Source organism: Colobus angolensis, unplaced genomic scaffold (assembly GCF_000951035.1).
Source record: "Colobus angolensis palliatus isolate OR3802 unplaced genomic scaffold, Cang.pa_1.0 Scaffold330, whole genome shotgun sequence".
Taxonomy (NCBI): Eukaryota; Metazoa; Chordata; class Mammalia; order Primates; family Cercopithecidae; genus Colobus; species Colobus angolensis.
The window spans coordinates 2,584,905-2,608,423 of NW_012116600.1; the positions used below are offsets into that span (position 1 = coordinate 2,584,905).

The 23,519-nt window shown below is 38.4% G+C and overlaps 1 protein-coding gene across 1 annotated transcript in view; it reads right to left on the reverse strand.

Moving 5' to 3' along the window:
- The window catches only part of DNAH7 (dynein, axonemal, heavy chain 7), a 333,441-nt gene that overhangs the window by 192,946 nt on the left and 116,976 nt on the right, over nucleotides 1-23,519 (reverse strand). Inside the window, exons 19-20 of the mRNA XM_011952066.1 lie at nucleotides 4,964-5,157; nucleotides 3,100-3,298 (exon numbers count right to left, since the gene is read on the reverse strand). Coding sequence (XP_011807456.1) covers nucleotides 3,100-3,298; nucleotides 4,964-5,157 — 393 coding nt within the window. The remainder of the gene's footprint in view (nucleotides 1-3,099; nucleotides 3,299-4,963; nucleotides 5,158-23,519) is intronic.

The window sequence follows — 23,519 nt, forward strand, 5'->3', positions numbered from 1 at the left end:
CTTTTGGTGGGACTGTAAACTAGTTCAACCATTGTGGAAAACAGTGTGGTGATTCCTCAAGGATCTAGAACTAGAAATACCATTTGACCCAGTCATCCCATTACTGGGTATATACCCAAAGGATTATACATTGTGCTGCTATAAAGACACATGCACACGTATGTTTATTGTGGCACTATTCACAATAGCAAAGACTTGGAACCAACCGAAGTGTTCATCAATGATAGACCGGATTAAGAAAATTTGGCAAATATACACCATGGAATACTATGCAGTCATATAAAAGGATGAGTTCATGTCCTTTGTAGGGACATGGATGAAGCTGGAAACCATCATTCTCAGTAAACTATCGCAAGGACAAAAAACCAAACACTGTATGTTCTCACTCATAGGTGGGAATTGAACACTGAGAACACCTGGACTCAGGAAGGGGAACATTGCACACCAGGGCCTGTCATGGGGTGGCGGGGGGAGGGATAGCATTGGGAGATATACCTAATGTAAATGACGAGTTAATGGTTGCAGCACACCAACATGGCACATTTGTACATATGTAACAAACCTGCATGTTGTGCACATGTACCCTAGAACTTGCAGTATAATAATAATAAAAAAATGGTCATACTGCCCAAAGCAACCTACAGATTCAACACTATTCCTATCAAGCTACCAACATCATCTTTCACAGAACTAGAAAAAAACATTTGAAAATTCACATGGAACCACAAGAGCCTGAATAGTCAAAGAAATTCTAAGCAAAAAGAATGAAGCCAGAAGCATTACATTAGCCAACTTCAAAGTATACTATAAGGCTATCATATCCAACACAGCCTTGTATGTATACAAAAACAGGCACACAGACTAATGGAACAGAATAGGGAGCCCAGAAATAAAGGTGCACACCTACACCCATCTGCTCTTTGACAAAGTCAACAAAAATAAGTAATGGAGAAAGGACTCTATTCAATAAATGGTGCTTAAATAGCTGGCTAGCCATATGAAGAAGAATGAAACTTTACCCCCTAACTTTCATCATATACAAAAATTAACTCAAGATGGATTCATATTTAAATGTAAGACTTCAAACTATAAGAATCCTAGAAGAAAACCTAGGACACACCATTCTAGACATTGGCCTTGGGAAAGAATGTATGACTAAGTTCTCAAAAGCATTTGCAACAAAAACCAAAATCGACAAGTGGGACCTAATTATACTAAAGAGCTTTGGCACAGCAAAAGAAACTATCAACAGAGTAAACAGACAACGTATAGACTGTGAGAAAACATTCACAAACTATGTATCTGACCAAGGTCTAATATCCAGATTCTATAAGGAACTTAAACAATTGAACAAGCAAAAAACAAATAACCCCATTAAAAAATGGGCAGCAGGCCAGGTGCAGTGGCTTACGCCTGTAATTCCAGCAATTCGGGAGGTAAAGACAGGCAGATCATGAGGTCAAGAGATGGAGACCATCCTGGCCAACATGGTGAAAACCCCATCTCTTCTAAAATTACAAAATTTAGTTGGGTGTGGTGGCGCACGCCTACAGTCCTAGCTACTCAGGAGGCTGAGGCAGGAGAATTGCTTAAATCTGGGAGGTGAAGGTTGCAGTGAGACGAGATTGCACCACTGCACTCCAGCCTGGTGACAGAGTGAGACTCCATCTCAAAAAGAAAAGAAAAGAAAATGGGCAGCAGACATGATGAGATACCATCTCACCCCACTCAGAATGGCTATTACTAAAAAGTCAAAAAACAAAAAAATGCTGATAAGGTTACAGAGAAAAGGGAATGCTTATACACTATTGATGGGATTGTAAATTAGTTCAGCCACTGTGGAAAGCAGTTTGGAGATTTCTCAAAGAACTTAGAACTACCATTCAACCCAGCAACCCCATTACTGAGTATATATCCAAAAGAAAATAAATTATTCTACCAAAAAAGACACATATACTCATATGTTCACTGGAGCAGTACTAAAAATAGCAAAGACATGGAATCAACCTAGGTGCCATCAATGGTGGACTGGATTAACAAAATGTGATAAATATACACCATATAATACTATGCAGCCACAAAAATAAGGAAATTATGTTCTTTGCAAAAACATGGATGCAGCTGGAGACCATTATACTAAACGAATTAACACAAGAACAGAAAATCAAATACACATGTTCCCACTTACAGGTAAGTGGAAACTAAACCTTAGGTGCTCATGGTCATAGACGGGAATGGCAACAATAGACACTAGGGACTAGTACAAGGAGGAGGAAGAGGGGGCACAGGGTTGATATACTAACTATTGGGTACTATGCTCAGTACCTGGGTGATGGGATCAATTACTCCCCAAACCTCAGAATCACACAATATATCTATGTAAAAAACCTGCACATGTACCTCTGAATCTAAAAGTTGATATTAAAAAAAAATTAAATTAATTAATTATACTCCCTTTCTGTTCCTTTGCTCCATCATGATTTTTATTCTTGACTAAAAACTTGAATGCTAAGCTCATATTATAGTAAAAAAAAAAAAAAAATGGAGTGCTCAATCTTTATTTATTGGTGTGCCTTGAAATTCTCTATTAGCAAAAATAATCACAAATGATTGAGCTGACAGTACGTTTTATGAAATGTGAAAAATATGAAGTTGCTATTAATTGTAGGAAGTATACATTATTTTCTAACATTTTGTATGCATTTCATACATATACTGAACAAAAAGATTCATACATGTCAAAGAGATTGATGTGATCACATACAGAGGTGCTTCCAAGGCAAGACTAAAGATAGATTGCATAGAACAAAGTGTATCTAATTAATGATGAAAGCACTAGCATGTGGCCACAAGAAATGAGCAGATGCATTACTCAAACCCAAGTGTTCTGTAGTATGGATGGTGTTTTGTTCCACTTTTCTAATGAGTCACTACAAAATTACTATCATAGACCATCTCTTTGCCTTCAAGTTATCTATCACATTTGAATGGTAATTCCATGCCTCCATTTCTGTTTAAATAACAGTAAAAAATAGTATATTTCTAATAACATTCATATTCTAGCATCCTTTTCTAAAAATCATAAGTATAATCAGCTACCTTGTGGATGGAGTTAATCATAACTCTCTCTAATTCAACCAACCACTTCTCCACTTGACCTCTGGCTTTGGCTGTTGAAATGATCTCTATGAGTTCCACAACCTCTCCTTCACTGCTCTTCATGTGAGTAATGTCTAAAGTTTCTGTAAATTCTACCTTTGCAATTCCTTCAAAACATTTCTTCAAGTGGGGTTGCACCCTGTCAGGAAAAATATTTTTAAGAGAATTAACCAAGTTAAAACAATTCCTTACGTTCATTCCAGTGTTCCTCATGCAGCAATCTTCATTCAAAGTTCATAAATGTGTAGTGTTAGACCTGTGCTAGGTGCTGCTGGGAATGAAATGCTGTGCAAAAACCAGAAAGCCCCAAAACAAACAAACAAAAAAACACAAGCTCTGCCTACCTGGATTATATAGTCCATGGAGATGTCAGTATTAACTGAATAATCACAAAACATCTGTAAAATTACAATTACAGTAAGAGCTACAGAGACAACCACAAGGCTTTGTCTTCAATATAATGAATTAAAAGATGCTAAAGGTAACAAAAGGAGAAAACCAATCTTGACTAACAGATAAATACATGAATCTGAAGAATCTTCAAATGCACAAAAGTAGTCATTTCAACTGGAACCTTCAGAGACTGCTTGAAAATTGTGGACTACCTTTAGTAACTTAGGTACTTTACAGTTTACTAAGTCAACTGCATTGACAGTATCCAACTATTAGTCTATTCAATGTAATACAGATGGGACTGACACAACTCCTCATTTTTGGCACACTACCAATAACCCGTCGCATTCATCTTTCAAATGGGCAAAAAGAAGCAGAGTATAAAAACTTAGAAATCTGAGCCTAAATTTACCTTTTGTTTAGATTACATATCCCCTACTTTGAAGGCACAAGATACAAAATTAACAAATTTGTTTAACAAATATCTATTCACTGTTTACTTTATATCAGATGGTCTTCTAAGGATTGAGCAGTGGGAAAAAAACAGTCAAAAAATCTCTACCATGGTGGAGCTTATATTCTGCTAGAGGAAGACGTGCCATTAACAAATAGGAAAATTATAGAGTATGCCAGATGACAACAAGTATGCAGAAGGAAAATGAGGCAAGGAAAATAAGTCCAGGAAAGAGGGCAAGATGAGCATGGAGGGAGCTGCCTCTTTAAATATGGTGGTCAGGGAGGGCCTCCCTGAATGACAGATGTTTAAGCAGATTTCCACAAAGACTTACAGGAGGTAAAGAAAGAAGTGTGATGGACATTTGGGTAAGGAACATCCCAGGCAAGGGAACAGTACATTGAGAAAGGAGGCTGCCCCTTTGACTGGGGAATTGCAAAAAAGCTGGTAGACTGCAGGCAGAGTGAGCAAGAAGACTAGTAGGTGATGAATAGGAAGGATAACAGGGGAAGGATAATCTGTGTGGGACATCACAAACCATCGTGAGGGCAGTGGCTTTTATTCTGAATGTGCTGTGAAAGAGTCGTGTTCTGACAAATCTGTAAGATGTGATAAGTTAAGAAATCTGGCCAGGCACGGTGGCCCACACCTGTAATCCCAGCACTTTGGGAGGAGAATTACTTGAATCTGGAAGGCGGAGGTTGCAGTGCGCGAAGAGTGAAACTCCATCTCAAAAACAAACAAACAAACAAACAAAAGAAAACGACTCCATGGTTCATTCAGTGATACTACTTACATTTTTAATAATTATCCAAAGTTGATTATATAATACTTGGAACATTCTTGTAGAAAAATTATTATATAAACATGATTATATATATTTATGTTCTACTTTGTTCTAAAAATTAAGTTTAAGCAGATAAATTTAGTCATGTATTCTACATGTAAATTACTTACCTAGTGGGATCTTTAGTCTCAGATAGTATCTCAAGAAGTTCATCATTGGACAAGAAAAAGAATCTGGGGAAAAAGAGGCGTTTCTTTTCCAAATATTCATTAAGTCCTTTAAGAATGAGCTCTAAAAGTTCATTAGACTTTTTCAGCCTTTCCAGCATTCTGTCAATTGTTACAACTGTCAGAACATGTTTATCCTAAAAATAAAAATAAAAAACACTCAATCCAAAAATATTAGATAGTAACTTTATTTATATTCATATTGTATTTGAGATTATACATTTGTAATCAAATAAGGGTTATGTAAATTTTAAGGGGAGTATTTGTTTTTTAAAAAGTAGTCTAGTCTTGCATATTCTAAGTCTGCTTGGCCTTTCTCTTTGATTCTGTAAAAGTCACATTGATTTAATCCTCAGCCCTGTTCATAATTTCTAAGTTGAGAAGTTTAAGAAACAGAAAATGAGTGAGAGAACACTGCCTGAACTCACAAGAAGGACAGTGGAAACAAATTGGTATGAGATATTTTCTTTTGTCTTTTATTCTTTGAGGAAAATAATTCTAAACAGTAAGTCATCATTATAATTATTATTTTGAATTTTGTTATGAATAATAATAAAGTAACAGAATCTCTGTTTTATAACTATAGAGAAAAAAGTAAGGGTTGAGGAAAGGAGGAAGGTTTCTAAGAAGATCTTACACTGTAAACAATGACCCCTGAAACTACTTTATAACACTTCTTGCTGAAGGACTCAAGTTCAAGGTGTGCTCTTCCTGAACTCTCTAAAGACAGACTGTTCCACCTTTAAGGCAAGGTGAATATTCTCACTAGAAAGTGTCACTGTGAGCTGTTTGCTTTACAGTGATTCAAACACAATCAAATATTTTAAAAAGAGCTTTCTTTTATCCTGTGTATTCAAAATAAGAATTATAACCAAAAGCTGATCTTAAAGAACTCATATTTTAAAAAAAGTAAATAGAGTTTATGGATTTCTCAAAATATCCATACAGTAACCACTGAGTTTATGAAAATCTTTAGAAATTCATATAAAAATACAGCCTAGATATAGCTGAAATAGAATTATTTTTACTTTTTTTTCTTTAACACATGGTTGATGTCATCTGGGTCTATTCTTGGTCTTATAATTCCAAAGTCAGTGTTCACCATTGATACCATTGACAATGTAAGGAAAGATCTTTACTGAATAAGCTTGAAGGTGTTGAAAAAACAAAAAAGGTGCTAACACAATAAAGATTTCAACGCCAAGGAGCACATCTCATGAAAACACACCAGACATTTATTAATGTAACAGGGCATTTTAGAAAATTTATATGAAATTAAATCAAGAGAATATTGTTAAAAAATAAATATTAAATTTCAAGATTAACTAATTAGATATTTTTGGTATTTAGCCATGACTGAGAGATAACAAAAAATGTAAGCAGTAAATTTTTTCATATAGGAATTTTATTCGATTGCAGGAGTCTCTAAAGTATGTTTTTGTTAACATACTTTGAATGTGTCTGAAAAGGAAAGATATAATTTTCTGCTTTTTTTGGATTATAACAATGCAATTTGGAAACAGCAATTTAATCAAACAAAATAATTATCATTATTACTTGTTTTCTCAATGAAACATGAATATATAAATCATGTAATATAATTAGATCAGCTTATCTTTAAAGGTGCGTAATTTTTAAAAGGAATTTTATTATGCTTCCTGTTTTACATTTCAAATAGACATTCACACACACACACACACACACACACACACACAAACTCACACAGCATAACAGACTCAGGCCATCTTGTCCACCTAAATCCAAATATCAAAATAGTGTTCTTAGAGTGCCACCTTCTGGTAAAGTATGCCTGTATTTGTTGGGGGAAAAAAGCTGAATTGTGGCTAATAAATAAAACTCCTTTCACACATGAACAGTATTTGTTATTCTCAACCAAAAAATTTATTGTAATGTTTCCATTCTTAATAGAAGATTTGAAAGTTAAAAAAATCATTTAAACTAGTATATTCCTTTTGCTAAATATTATAATTGCCAAAATAACAAACAAACAAACAACAACAAACCATGGGAAGAGCATTCAGGTAAATTTTTTTTATTTTTGAGTTTCCAGGGTCAAACCTATTTAACCAGATTAGCTTAATAACTCTGAACCAAATATGCTACATTTTGTACTTCATACAAATATGAACTTAAGCAGTAATCTATGTATCTTTGTATATGGATTTAAGATTTTAATATAAAAGTAATCATCTTATGACTCGCAGCTCAACTACCTTCACTCTCTCCCAGTGAGAAGACAAACATAATAAAGACTGTATCAGATAAAGAAAGGGGCCCAAGTTGAACAGACCTGGTGTCTGTCCCACACTCTATTCCTTACTACCTGTGCGACCTTTGCTTAATCTGAGTCCCTTTATTATTATCCTGAAAATGGGGATAAGAGCCCTCTCTCTTATTTGAAGTAACTAATATGGTGCCTAAAACACACAGATACTTGAAGCGACCCTTTTATTCCCCCTTTCCTTCTCCTCGCCCCAAAATTGTCTCTTGGAGAGAGTGGGGGTGGGGATTGACTCTAGGGAAAGGGGAAAATGAAGCATTTACATCACTCCCTGTTTTATGGAGTTAAAATGAACATTGTATAATCTTCCATCCTTCAAGAAAGGTATTTATCATGGTAAAATAACACTGACTTTAAATTCCTCTAAGGATTGCCATAAAATCCTGGTACAGAGTCAGCATTCCATGAATGAATGCTTGAGCATTCCATGTTGACTGCTTGAGTGAATGCAGGTTGAGCTACACCTAGGCTCATACAGGGAAACTCAAGGAATGTACAAGTCTCCATGTCACAGAAGGTTGGTACACTTCATAGCCAGGTCCTCAGAATATAGCAACAAGATGTAACAGGAAGCTACTAGAAATTTGAATCTTAGTGACTTGACACTTTAATTACTTTCTGTCTCCTGCAGGGGAAGAAATGAATTATTAATTGTTATTGTTTTGGTTAAAAGAACACTGACAATTTTTAAGTGTCTTCTTTTACTTCACAACCAACCACCAATCTCATCAGCTCTAGTGATGATCTACTAGGTTTACATTTCTAAACGAAATGAATGTGATATCAGCAGCCTGAAACTTTGAGTATATAGAGAGCTTTCTCATTTCTGCTACTAGGAAGCTTCATAGAAAATATGGTTTTTGTCACTGCTCAAGGAAATAAGAGAGAACACAGACAAATGGAAAAAAATTCCATGCTCATGGATAGGAAGAATCAATATCATGAAACTGGCCATATTGCCCAAAGTAATTTATAGATTCAATGCTATTCTCATCAAGCTATCATTGACTTTCTTTGCCGAATTAGAAGAAACTACTTTAAATTTCATATGGAACCAAAAAAGTGTCTGTATAGCCAAGACAATCCTAAGCAAAAAGAACAAAGCTGGAGGCATTGCGCTACCTGACTTCAAACTATACTACAAGGCTACAGTAACCAAAACAGCATGGTGCTGGTACCAAAACAGATACATAGACCAATGGAACAGAACAGAGACCTCAGAAATAACATCACACATCTACAATCATCTGATCTTTGACAAATCTGACAAAAACAAGCAATTGGGAAAAAAAAAATCTCTATTTAACAAATGGTGCTGGGAAAACTGGCTAGCCATATGCAGAAAACAGAAACTGGACCCCTTCCTTGCACCTTGCACAAAAATTAACTCAAGATTCATTAAAGACTTAATTGTAAGACCTAAAAAAATAAAAACCCTAGAAAAAGAAAACTTAGGCAATAACATTCAGGATATAGGCATGGGCAAAGACTTCATGGCTACAACACCAAAAGCAATGGCAGCAAAAGCCAAAATTGACAAATGGGATCTAATTAAACTAAAGAGCTTCTGCACAATAAAATAAACTATCATCAGGTAAACAGGCAACCTACAGAATGGGAGAAAATTTTTGTACTCTATCCATTTGACAAAGGGCTAATATCCAGAAGCTACAAGGAACTTAAGCCAATTAAAAAAAAGAAAAAAAAGCCCATCAAAAAGTGGGTGAGGGATATGAACATACACTTCTCAAAAGAAGACATTTATGCGGCCAACAAACATATGAAAAAAAGCTCATTATCACTGGTCATTAGAGAAATGCAAATCAAAATCACAATGAGATACCATCTCACACCAGTTAGAATGGCAATCATTAATAAGTCAGGAAACAACAGATGCTGGAGAGGATGAGGAAAAATAGGAACACTTTTACACTGTTGGTGGGAGTGTAAATTAGTTCAACCACTATGGAAGACAGTGTGGCGATTTCTCAAGGATCTAAGACCAGAAATACCATTTGACCCAGCAATCCCATTACTGGGTATATACCCAAAGGATTATAAATCATTCTACTGTAAAACCACAAGCACACATATGTTTATTGCAGCGCTACTCACAATAGCAAAGGCTTGGAACCAACCCAAATGCCCATCAATGATAGACTGGATAAAGAAAATGTGGCACATATACAGCATGGAATATTATGCAGTCATTAAAAAAATGAGTTCATGTCCTTTGCAGGGACATGGATGAAGCTGGAAGCCATCCTTCTCAGCAAACACAGGAACAGAAAACTAAACACCGTATGTTCTCACTCATAAATTGGAGTCAACCAATGTGAACACATCGACACAGGGAGGGAAATATCACACACTGGGGCCTGTCAGGTGTTGAGTGGCAAGAGGAGGGAGAGCATTGGGACAAATACCTAATGCATGCAGGGCTTAAAACCTAGATGACAGATTGATAGGTGTAGCAAACCACCATGACACATGTATACCTAGGTAACAAATCTGCACGTTCTGCACATGTATCCCCGAACTTAAAGCAAAATAAAAAATAATAAAAAATAAAAAAGATAATGCAGTTTTGCACTTAATGGAATAATAATGGATAATGGATAATGCAGTTTTCCACTTAATGGAATTAAGCTCAAGCCTGCTTAGCAAATTTCTGGAAGTATAAATTTCCTAATGCAAAATTCCTGGACAACAGAAAATTGATAAGATCCTCATTAAACCTTTTGCACTTTAAGAAAGGAAATGTAGGTTGACAGAGTATAACTTTAAACCCCTTACAATTTTAAGATTCCTTGACATCATCAGGAGCAGAAATTCTTTCATTTAGATTCAATGTATTTCTAGGATTAATCTAAATCTCAGGGCCCATTTGCCTAAAATTGAATTTTCAGAAGTTTTCCAGAATAAACTCTGAATTCTTAGAATTAACAATAATTCAAGCATCAATCTCAATTATTGATTTACTCATTTAACAAACATTTACCAAGGGCTAATACACATTAGTGACTTTTCTCAGTGCTTGGGTGACAACAGTGGAGAAAACAAAGATCCCAGCCTCCATGGGAGAGACAGACAATAAATAATAAACATCATATTGATAAATTATATAGTAAGGTAGATGACAGATGCTACAAAAAAGAAAGAAGTGATAAGGAGTGCCAAAAAAGTCAAAGGTGGGTTAATTTAAAATAGGATGTTCAATGTGGGTCTCATTATAAAGGTAATATTTGAGAAAATACATCAAGGAAGCAAAGCATTAGCACTGCAGATATTTAGAGGTAGCACATTCCAGGAAGAGGGTCCAACCAGTGCAAAGGCCCTCGGGTAGAGTGTGTTTGTTATTTGAGAAGAAGGAAGGGTGGGGAGGAAGAAGAAGGAGGAGAAGAGAAAGAAGGAAGAAGATGAAGAGGAGGAAGAGGAAAAAGGAAGAAGAGGAAGAGGAGGAGGAAGGAGGAAGAAGAGGAGATAGCCAGTGTGGCTGGAATAGAGTAAGTAAAGTGAAAAGTTATAAAAACAGAGAGGTAAAAAGGTGGAATGAGCAGATCAAGAACTTCCCATTTAATGAAACCATTAATATGTCCCTCATATAGAAGTATTTCTCCCCTGGCCACTGAGATTACTTAATCTAGTTAGGATAATCTGTACTAGATTTCATCTAGAAAAGCCAAAAGTTGAGAAGCAAAATTGTTGTGAGTAGATTATACGGTTAATTGGTGAGACATGTCACTTCCATTTTTACTCCTTAATTCCCAGATACACGTACTCTGCCTATGAGAGAAACCACATGCCCAGAACAGACAGAACTGCATCCCAAACTCCTAGAACTGCATCCCAAACTCCTATTATCTTCCAACAGTGATATGGTTTGGTGTTTCTAGACCTGCATCCCAAACTCCTATTATACGCACTCTAGAACTGCATCCCAAACTCCTATTATCTTCAAACAGTGATATGGTTTGGTGTCCCCACCCAAATATCACCTTGAATTGTAATAATTCCTATGTGTCATAGGAGGGACCTGGTGGGAGGTAATTGAATCATTGGGGTGGGTTTTTCCTGTGCTGTTCTCATGATAGTGAATAAGTCTCATGAGATCTGATGGTTTTATAAAGGGGAGTTTCCCCGTACATGCTCTTTTGCCTGCCGCCATGTAAGATGTGACTTTGCTTCTCATCTACTTTCCACCATGATTGTGAGGCCTCCCCAGCCATGTGGAACTGTAAGTCAATTAAACCTCTTTCCTTTCCAAATTACTTGGTCTCAGGCATGTCTTTATGAGCAGCATGAGAACAGATGAACACACACAGATAGAGCAAATTAATCTTCAATATAAGCCAATTCACTTTGTTTAAGGTCAATATTCATAGTAGGACCTTTACTATTATCGATGTCAGTCAACTGTCTTATTTCCCTTGTAATGTGAATTCCTTAGCATATGCAATGTTGTGTGCAAACTGTGATAATGAGTAAGTCATTCAGTAAGTTAATGAATGACAGTATTGGCAGAAACTTGGTGTGGGAAAACAAAAATTCATTTGGTGCAGACACAACACTGCTGGCTTCCATACTGAAAGAGGGCTAATGTAATATTCAATTCCCTCTAAATGGCTGCTGTATCAGAAGCATTATGTTAATTTCCACTGTTGGCAGCTTGAGCACTCAGCAGTGTTGGTGAGGGGTAGTCTGCGATAGTAATTCCTTCTGTAATTCCCACCCCTGCCATCATGACTTCTTCATTTATAGCTACAGTAGCCATGTATCCCAGTTTGATGAAGATAGTTCTGGTTCATGCTTGCTTTCCCAGATTATTAATTGCTTTAACTCTCAAATGTTCTCCAATTTAGACAATATATTAAATGATTATTCTATTTCATAGCTCACTGTGCACATAGTGGCATATGCTGGTTGACATGTACAGACTAGGTCAACTGGTCGACCACATAATTAAGTTCCTCCTTTTGCAGCTGCATCTGTTACTAAGCAATCACATGGAACACAAATATGCTCACTTAGGTATATTCTCTGATATCTTACATACCTCTTCCCCAGTATTCCTTGTTCCCAATCCTTCAAACTTGTTTCTAAGTCCTTGATTATGCAGCAAAACTGCTTGCTACTGACCATGATCAATGTAAATTCATACTTCTGACCAAGCACTCTTTCCAAGGAAAGTTAAAAAAAATTACCTATTGAAGTTATGCTCACGAGAAGAATTTCCTTCCTACTGTTCTTTAAGTCCACCCCTAAGTAGGGTTATAATTTCCACTTCTGGGTGGTGCAAGCATATGCAGCACAAACATCTTCAAGCAACTCTGTAACTTCTTTAAATCCAATCAAGGATTTTCTACCATTTCAATCTAATTGAGACAGGCCATTACAGAAGCCAGGTTTGGTCAATAAAACAAGTAAACAGAACCACTCACAGCTCCTTGACTAGCATTTTGAAACAGGATCTCTGGTAAGTGCACCCACACCAACACATTTGACCACATCTAACTTAAGTTCTTCCCTCCCTACACAAGCACCATTACAATATATTGCCACTTATATTTATCTACACCCCTGCCAAGGCTTCTGGCAAGAGAGGCTAAACAGAGTTTGAGGGTCAGAGTACCCAGAGTCGATTACATCCAAGTGTCCCCATTTTCAGTTCTCACCATCCCACGCTTTCCAATATAAGTAAACTATCTTTCACATAACAGATCCAGAAAGGCCATGAATTAAATTACATTGAAATGTGGTGACCTATTGAATCAGATTCTATAACTCATTTTTGGCTATATCAAATCTGTAGCTATGAGAAATAAAAGGCTCTTTTAGGAAATCACAAAAGTTTCTTAGTTGTCTACCACATATTGAGCAGAGAATTTAAAACTGCAAATTATACCATGTCTTTAATTTCTCCAGTGCCTTTTTAAGAATTCAGCCCATTTCACCTCCCTTGTACTTCAAATTCTTACTCTATTGACCTATTCCAGCAGCCTCACGGTCCACCAAACACTTCCCTATAAAATAGATTGGTCATTCTGGAAGTCTAAGAACATAATTGATTGAGTGATTTTTATACTGCATACCAGACACTACTTGTGTCCTATTTTCAAGCAATAACTAGATCTTCACTACTCTAAGACCCAAATGGGTCATAAACAATCCTAGATCTCATACTTGAGGATCTGGTATAGTTTATTCAACTTCAGTGTAGAACCCTTCTATATATTAAACAAAAAGGAATTTAACACAGGGAATAAAGTGATTGCAAAATCATTGGAAAGCCTAGGGGAGCATACTTCCAGGACAGACTACCAAAACACAAGAACTGACTTTTCAGGATTTGCTACTTCTGTCCCAGTCAGGACTAAAGGATAACACCACTGGAAATACTGAGTTCAAGAACCCATCATGGTGGCTCTGATGCTAGAGATCAGTGGGCGGGATCAGGAGGCTACCATTATCACTGCCTCATAATACCTATAAAACTGGTAACCAGATGATAAAGTCCTGTTGGAAAAAAAAGTCATGTGTTCATGATCTGGCTTGACAGCAGAAATAGCTAAAATGACAGAAAGATGGTCACTTTCACTTTCTCCATCCAAATCCCAAATGAGTGTATCTAATTGACAAGATCTAATTCACTTCCAGAAAGTCGGATGTAGAGAGCCTGGGAGATGATCTTTTCTGCTTTTCAGCTCACTAGATAGAGGTGAAATGCTTGTTGCCAAATGATATTTACTACAGTAAAGAAAACAAGGAAAATAAAGGATGAGTACTAAGTTTTTGGCAACAGAAAGAATAGTGCTTATATTTATTGAGATGGGGTTAGACCAGAAATGGAAAATATTTGGGAAGAAATTTAAGAGTGTTTTCGTCTGCTTTGCATGAAATACCAAAGACTTGTATGGGTCAAAAACCAAGTTTGGGGTGAAATGCAGCATGCAGAGAGGGATTATCCACTTATTTCATCCCCATCTGGTGGGCAATTAACTAGTTCCCATCCCCTGAATCTTAGGAAGGGGGGCCCAAGAGAGTCCCTAAAACATTTTTTAAGTGCCTGAAAGGAGAGGAGGCTGACATCTTTCCTAGCTGGAGGTCTGGTCAGTCACCAGGTGTGCTGACCTGCTCCAGTGCTACTAGAGCAGGAAAAAAAACTCTGGGAGAAGATGGTGTGGTGGAACGGCCAGTGAAGAAGGAGCAAGAACTATGTGCTCAAGGTTACAAAGTGGGTACAGAAGATGAATTGTGCCCTTTTGCAGACCCCAATTTTGGGCTATGGCAGGCAGATGAAAACTTTTTTTCCCATAACCTAATCTTAAAAGTAAGCAGGCTTATGAAATTAAAGGCTGAAGATTTGTGAAATACTGCTACAGTATGGGGTAAAGAGACATACATATAAAAAATATGTGGCAAAATATGCCATCACAAGGTCAGTCTGAAAATGTAGCCAAATCTCCCAGACAATGACCAAACCTGGGGGAGATATTCAAGATGAAGTCCCTCAGCAGCCAAACCTGTGTTGGAATCTTCACCTGTCTACCCTGGGTTAATCTGTGCTCATTACATATCCACAACTCTCCAAAGTGCTAGACCAGTTGTGAAGACCAACAGAAAAGGCACAGGGCCTTCACATCACTGATAGGAGCTTATCTACCTTATGACCACCGACAAAAAACAACAGCCCATTTTGCAGGATCAGGTAGATCAGAAAATGTTCTTTGACTCTCACTCTCTCTTTCTTCCTCTCTCTCTCCCTCTCCCTCTTACTGTCTCTCTCCCCATCCCTCCCTTCCTCCTTCTCTTCACCTGGTCCTTGTCCCAACCCCAGATGAGAAGCACAGGAGGAGAGAAGTAGAGTGGGAGAGCAGTCTCCATATCTCCCCGCCCCTGGAACTTCAGGTTTACCTGCATTGTGGGGAAGAGGAGAGCTCAGAGTAGAATAGAAGACTGAGGTTTTGAAACAGGTACAACTAAGTCTTCATAGACAAAACTCTCTTAATAAGCAAAAGTGACTGAAAAATTCTGGAATTAGATTGAAAGCTCAATAAGGGAGCCTCTCCGAGTGAGAAAGGGCACTGGTTGAGTATAGCTGGTAGCATGAATTATAAGATTATTTCATGTTTACACCTCAAGGAAACCAAGACATCTCAATACAGCCCATTTTTTATATATATATCTATAGATATAGATATATGAAGTATTATAATATAAAGTGTGTAAATATATAAAGTGTGTGTGTATATATATATATATATATATAATAGTATTTTTAATAGAGACAAGGTTTCAGCATGTTGACCAGGCTAGTCTCGAACTCCTGACCTCAAGGTAATCCACCGCCTTGGGCTCCCAGAGTGCTGGGATTACAGGTGTGAGCCACATATCTTCTTTTTTTTAATTATTATTATACTTTAAGTTCTGGGATACATGTGCAGAATGTGCAGGTTTGTTACATAGGTATATATGTGCCATGGTGGTTTGCTGCACCTATCAATCCGTCATCTACATTAGGCATTTCTCCTAATGCTATCCTTCCCCTAGCCCCCAACCCCCCAACAGGCCCCAGTGTGTGATGTTCCCCTCCCTGTGTCCATGTGTTCTCATTTTTCAACTCCCATTTATGAGTGAGAACATGTGGTGTTTGGTTTTCTGTTCCTGTGTTAGTTTGCTGAAAATGATAGCTTCCAGTTTCATTCATGTCCCTGTAAAGGACATGAACTCATCCTTTTTTATGGCTGCATAGTATTCCATGGTGTATATGTGCCACATTTTCTTTATCCAGTCTATCATTGATGGACATTTGGGTTGGTTCCAAGTCTTTGCTATTGTGAATAGTGCTGCAATAAACATAGGTGTGCATGTGTCTTTATAGCAAAATGATTTATAATTCTTTCGGTATATACCCAGTAATGGGATTACTGGGTTAAATGGTATTTCTGGTCTTAGATCCTTCAGGAATCGCCACACTGTTTTCCACAATGGTTGAATTAATTTACACTCCCACTAATAGTGTAAAAGCGTTCCTATTTCTCTACAGCCTCTCCAGCATTGTTGTTTCCTGATTTTTTAATAATTGCCATTCTAACTGGTGTGAGATGGTATCTCATTGTGGTTTTGATTTGCATTTCTCTAACAACCAGTGATAATGAGCTTTTTTTCATATGTTTGTTGGCCACATAAATGTCTTATTTTGAGAAGTGTCTGTTCACATTCCGTGCCCACTTTCTGAAGGGGTTGCTTTTTTTCTTGTAAATTGGCTTAAGTTCCTTGTAGATTCTGGATATTAGCCCTTTGTCAGATGGACAGATTGCAAAAATTTTCTCCCATTCTGTAGGTTGCCTGTTCCCTCTGATGATAGTTTGTTTTGCTGTGCAGAAGCTCTTTATTTAGATCCCATTTGTCAATTTTGGCTTTTGTTGACATTGCTTTTGGTGTTTTAGTCATGAAGTCCTTGCCCATGCCTATGTCCTGAATAGTATTGCCTAGGTTTTCTTCTAGGGCTTTTATGGTTTTAGGTCTTACGTTTAAGTCTTTAATCCATCTTGAGTTAATTTTTGTATAAGGTGTAAGGAAGGGGTCCAGTTTCTGTTTTCTGCACGTGGCTAGCCAGTTTTCCCAACACCATTTATTAAATAGGGAATCCTTTCCTCATTGTTCGTTTTTGTCAGGTTTGTCAAAGACCAGATGGTTGTAGATGTGTGGTGTGATTTCTGAGGTCTCAATTCTGTTCCATTGGTCTAGATCTCTGTTTTGGTAGCAGTACTGTTCTGGTTCCAGTACCATGCTGTTTTGATTACTGTAGCCTTGTAGTATAGTTTGACGTCAGGTAGTGCAATGCCTCTCGCTTTGCTCTTTTTCATTTGGATTGTCTTGGCTATAAGGACTCTTTTTTGGTCCCATATGAAATTTAAAGTCGTTTTTTCTAATTCTTGAAGAAAGTCAATGGTGGCTTGATGAGAACAGCATTGACTCTATTAATCACTTTGGGCAGTATGATCATTTTCACGATACTGATTCTTCCTATCCATGAGCATGGAATGTTTTTCCATTTGTGTCTTCTCTTACTTCCTTGAGCAGTGGTTTGTAGTTTTCCTTGAAGAGGTCCTTCACATCCCTTGTAAGTTGTATTCCTAGGTATTTTATTCTCTTTGTAGCAATTGTGAACAGGAGTTCACTCTTGATTTGGCTGTTTGTCTATTATTGGTATATAGGAATGCTTGTGATTTCTGCACATTGATTTTTTATCCTGAGAGTTTTCTAAAGTTGCTTATCAGCTTAAGGAGATTTGCGGCTGAGACGATGGATTTTTCTAAATATACAATCATGTCATCTGCAAACAGAGACAATCTGACTTCCTCTCTTCCTATTTGAATACTATTGATTGATTGATTGATTGATTGATTGATTGATTGAGATGGAGTCTCACTCCATCACCCTGGCTGGAGTGCAGTGGTGCAACATCAGTTCACTGCAACCTCTGCCTCCCGGGTTCAAGCAATTCTCCTGCCTTAGCCTCCTGAAGAGCTGAGACTACAGTCACGTGCCACCACACCTGGCTAATTTTTGTATTTTTAGTAGAGATGGAGTTTCACTTTGTTGGTCAGGCTGGTCTCAAACTCCTGACCACAGGTGATCCACCCGCCTCAGCCTCCCAAAGTGCTGAGATTACAGGCATGAGCCACTGTGCCTGGCTTACTCTTTATTTCTTTTTCTTGCCTGATTACCCTGGCCAGAACTTCCAATCCTATGTTGAATAGGAGTGGTGAGAGAGGGCATATTTGTCTTGTGCCGGTTTTCAAAGGGAATGCTTCCAGGTTTTGCCCATTCAGCATGATATTGGCTGTGGGTTTGTCATAAACATCTTATTATTTTGAAATACGTTCCATCAATACTTAGTTTATTGAGAGATTTTAGCATAAAGTGGTGTTGAATTTTATCAAAGGCCTTTTCTGCATCTATTGAGATAATCAATGTGGTTGTTGTCTTTGGTTCTGTTAATGTGATGGATTACGTTTGCTGATTTGTGTATGTTGAACCAGCCTTTCATCCCCGGGATGAAACTGACTTGATCATGGTGGATAAGCTTTTTGATGTGCTGCTGGATTCAGTGGTCTAGTACTTTATGGAGGATTTTCACATCAACGTTCATCAGGGATATTGGCCTGAAATTTTCTTTTTTTATTGTGTCTCTGCCAGGTCTTGGTATCAGGATGATGCTGGCCTCATAAAATGGGTTAGGAGGGAGTCCCTCTTTTTCTATTCTTTGGAATACTTTCAAAAGGAATGGTACCAGCTCCTCTTTGCACTCCTCTGGTAGAATTCGGTTGTGAATCTGTCTGGTCCTGGGCTTTTTTTGGTTGGTAGGCTATTAATTATTGCCTCAATTTCAGAACTTGTTATTAGTCTATTCAGGGATTCAACTTCTTCCTGGTTTAGTTTTGGGAGGGTGTATGTGTCCAGGAATTTATCCATTTCTTCTAGGTTTTGTAGTTTATTTGTGTAGAGGTGTTTATAGTATTCTCTGTGATGGTAGTTTGCATTTCTGTGGGGCCGGTGGTGATATCCCCTTTATCATTTTTTATTGTGTCTATTTATTCTTCTCTCTTTTCTTCTCCATCAATCTGGCTAGCAGTCTATCTATTTTGTTAATCTTTTCAAAAAACTAGCTCCTGGCTGGGCGTGGTGGCTCACACCTGTAATCCCAGCACTTTGGGAGGCCAAGGCAGGCAGATCACAAGGTCATGAGATGGAGACCATCCTGGCTAACATGGTGAAACCCTGTCTCTACTAAAAATACAAAAACAAAATTAGCCAGGCGTGGTGGCGTGGTGGCAGGTGCCTGTAGTCCCAGCTACTCGGGAGGCTAAGGGGGGAGAATGGTGTGAACCCAGGAGGCGGAGCTTGCAGCGGGCTGAGATCGCGCCACTGTACTCCAGCCTAGGCGACAGAGTGAGAGTCTGTCTCAAAAAAACAAAACAAAACAAAACAAAACAAACACACACACACACACAAAACAGCTCCTGGATTCCTTTTGATTTTTTTGAAGGGTTTTTTTGTGTCTCTATCTCCTTCAGTTCTGCTCTAAGTTATTTCTTGTCTTCTGCTAGCTTTTGAATTTGTTTGCTCTTGGTTCTCTAGTTCTTTAAATTGTGATGTTAGGGTGTCAATTTTAGATGTTTCCCACTTTCTCTTGTGGGCATTTAGTGGTATAAATTTCCCTCTATTTGCATTGAGGGAATGCAATGCATTCCCTCTGTTGCATTGATCCCTTTACCATTATGTAACTGCTTTACCTGCATCCCAGAGATTCTGGTATGTTGTGTCTTTGTTCTCATTGGCTTCAAATAACTCTTTTATTTCTGCCTTAATTATTTACCCAGTAGTCATTCAGGAGCAGGTTGTTCAGTTTCCATGTAGTAGTGTGGTTGTGAGTTTCTTAATCCTGAGTTCTGATTTGATTGCACCATGGTCTGAGAGACTGTTATGATTTCTGTTCTTTTGCATTTGCTGAGGAGTGTTTTACTTCCAATTATGCAGTCAAATGTAGAATAAATGTGATGTGGTACTGAGAAGAATGCATATTCTGTTGATTTGGGGCAGAGAGTTCTGTAGATGTCTATTAGGTCTGCTAGGTCCAGAGCTGGGTTGAAGTCCTGAATATCCTTGTTAATTTTTTGTCTTGTTGATGTGTCTAATATGGTGGGGTGTTAAACTCTCCCACTATTATTGTGTGGGAGTCCAAGTCTCTTTTTAGGTCTCTAAGAACTTGCTTTATGAATCTGGGTGCTCCTATATTGGGCACACGTATATTTAGGATAGTTAGCTCTTCTTGTTGCATTGATCCCTTTACCATTATGTAATGCCCTTCTTTGTCTCTTTCAATCTTTGTTGGTTTAAAGTCTGTTTTATCAGAGACTAGGATTGCAACCTCTGCTTTTTTGTTTCTTTCCATTTGCTTGGTAAATATTCCTCCATCCCTTTATTTTGAGCCTATGTGTGTGTTGGCACATGAGATAGGTCTCCTGAATATACCACACCAATGGGTGTTGACTCTTTATCCCATGTGCCAGTCTGTTTCTTCTAATTGGGGCATTTAGCCTGCTTACATTTAAGGTTAATATTGTTATGTGTGAATTTGATCCTGTTATTATGATTCTAGCTGGTTATTCGGCCCGTCAGTTGATGCAGTTTCTTCATAGTGTCGATGATCTTTACAATCTGGTATGTTTTTGCAGTGGCTGATACTAGTTGTTTCTTCCCATGTTTAGTGCTTCCTTCAGGAGCTCTAGTAAGGCAGGCCTGGTGATGACAAAATCTCTCACCATTTGCTTGTCTATAAAGGATTTTATTTATCCTTCACTTATGAAGCTTAGCTTGGCTGGATATAAAATTCTAGGTTAAAAATTCTTTCCTTTAAGAATGTTGTATACTGGCCCCTACTCTCTTCTGGCTGGAGGGTTTCTGCAGAGAGATCTGCTGTCAGTTCGATGGGCTTCCCTTGGCAGTTAACCTGACCTTTCTCTCTGGCTGCCCTTAACATTTTTTCCTTCATTTCAACCGTGGTGAATCTGACGATTATGTGTCTTGGGGTTGCTTTTCTCAAGGAGTATCTTTGTGGTGTTCTCTGTATTTCCTGAATTTGAATGTTGGACTGTCTTGCTAGGTTGGGGAAGTCCTCCTGGATAATATCCTGAAGACGGTTTTCCAACTTGGTTCCATTCTCCCCATCACTTTCAGGTACACCAATCAAATGTGTAGGTTTGGTCTTTTCACATAGTCCCATTATTTCTTGAAGGCTTTGTTCTCTCCTTTTCATTCTTTTTCTCTAATCTTGTCTTCATGCTTTATTTCATTAAGTTGCTCTTCAATCTCTGACATCCTTTCTTCCACTTGATCAGCTTGGCTATTGATACTTCTGTATGCTTCACGAAGTTCTTGTGCTGTGTTTTTCAGCTCCATCAGGTCATTTATGTTCTTCTCTACACTGGTTATTCCAGTTAGCAATTCGTCTAACCTTTTTTCAAGGTTCTTAGTTTCCTTGCATTGGGTTAGAACATGCTCCTTTAGCTTGGAGGAGTTTATTACCTACCTTCTGAAGCCTACTTCTGTCAATTTGTGAAACTCATTCTCGGTCCAGTGTTGTTCCCTTGCTGGCAAGGAGTTGTAATCCTTTGGAGAAGAGGCACTCTGGTTTTTGGAATTTTCAGACTTTTTGCACTGGTTTTTCCTCATATTCGTGGGTTTATCTAACTTTGACCTTTGATCTTTGATGCTGGTGACCTTCAGATAGGGTTTTTGTGTGGATGCCCTTTTTGTTGATGTTGATGCTATTCCTTTCTGTTTGTTGGTTTTCCTTCTAATAGTCAGGGTCGTCTGCTGCAGGTCTGCTGGAGTTTGCTGAAGGTCCATTCCAGACTCTGTTTGCCTGGGTATAACCAGCAGAGGCTGCAGAACAGCAAAGATTGCTGCCTATTCCTTCCTCTGGAAGCTTCGTCCCAGAGGGGCACCTGCCAGATGCCAGCCAGATGGAGCTCTCCTGTATGGGGTGTCTGTTGATGCCTGTTGGGAGTATCTCCCAGTCAGGAGGCACAGGGGTCAGGGGCCCACTTGAGAAGTCTGTCCCTTAGCAGAGCTCAAGCGCTGTGCTGGGTGATCCACTGCTCTCTTCAGAGCCGGCAGGCAAGAAAGTTTAAGTCTGCTGAAGCTGTGCCCACAGCCACCCCTTCCCATGGGTGTTCTGTCCCAGGGAGATGGGAATTTTATCTATGAGCTCCTGACTGGGTTTGCTGCCTTTCTTTCAGAGATGTCCTGCCCAGAGAGGAGGAATCTACAGAGACAGTCTGGCTACAGCGGCCATGCCGAACTGCAGTGGGCTCTACCCAGTTGGAACTTCCCGGCAGCTTTGTTTACACTTTACAGCTTTGTTTACACTTTACAGCGTAACTGCTTACGCCACTTACATTAACAATAGTATTTATGTCCCATTTTTAGCCTCTGAGGTTTTTAAAAGAACCTTTATTAGGAACTCCTAAGAATGAAGGCAATAACCTTATGTACCAAGCAATTAATCCAGTGGCCTCTACTATACACATCATCTCATTAGACTTCCTAAGAGAATATGGGTATATGTTTATTTTCAGCTCTTTGGAGAGCGTGAGCCAAAGCTTCCCTGAATACTAACATATGGAGAAAGAGAAAATGCAAAGCAGATGAGAAAGACAATGAAGTCTTAAGCAAAAGTAAATGGAGTGTTACTCTCCCCTCCCCAACAGAAAATACCTATTTATTTAGAAATGAGGGTAAGTGGCCGGGCGCAGTGGCTCACGCCTGTAATCCCAGCACTTTGGGAGGCCGAGGTGAGCGGAACACGAGGTCAGGAGATCGAGACCATCCTGGCGAACACGGTGAAACCCCGTCTCTACTGAAAATACAAAAAAATTAGCCGGGCATGGTGGCTGGTGCCTGTAGTCCCAGCTTCTAGGGAGGCTGAGGCAGGAGAATGGCATTAATCTGGGAGGCGGCGGAGCTTGCAGTGAGTGGAGATCATGCCATTGCACTCCAGCCTGGGTGACAGAGCGAGACTCTATCTCAAAAAAAAAAGAAATGAGGGTAAGTAATGTTTTTGTTTGTTTCCAGTGGTTTTACAGGATAAAAATATGCCTCCATTATTTACAAGGCCCAACATAGCTGCCCTTTCAAGGACCTGAGATATCTATAAAATTTCTTAGCAATATGGAATTTTGAAGAGTATTTTGATTACATATTGAAAAAGAATTTCATTTCTTAAATATACTAACTAAAAGAATACAAGTATCTACTTTTTGCTTTTTTTTTTTGCCCTTTTTTGATTATTATTATACTTTAAGTTTTAGGGTACATGTGCACAACACACAGGTTTGTTACATATGTATACATGTGCCATGTTGGTGTGCTGTACCCATTAACTCGTCATTTGCATTACCTATATCTCCTAATGCTATCCCTCCCCTCGACCCCCTCCCCACAATAGGCCCTGGTGTGTGATGTTCCCCTTCCTGTGTCCAAGTGATCTCATTGTTCAATTCCCACCTATGAGCGAGAACATGCAGTGTTAGGTTTTCTGTTCTTGCGACAGTTTGCTGAGAATGATGGTTTCCAGCTGCATCCATGTCCCTACAAAGGACATGAACTCATCCTTTTTTATGGCTG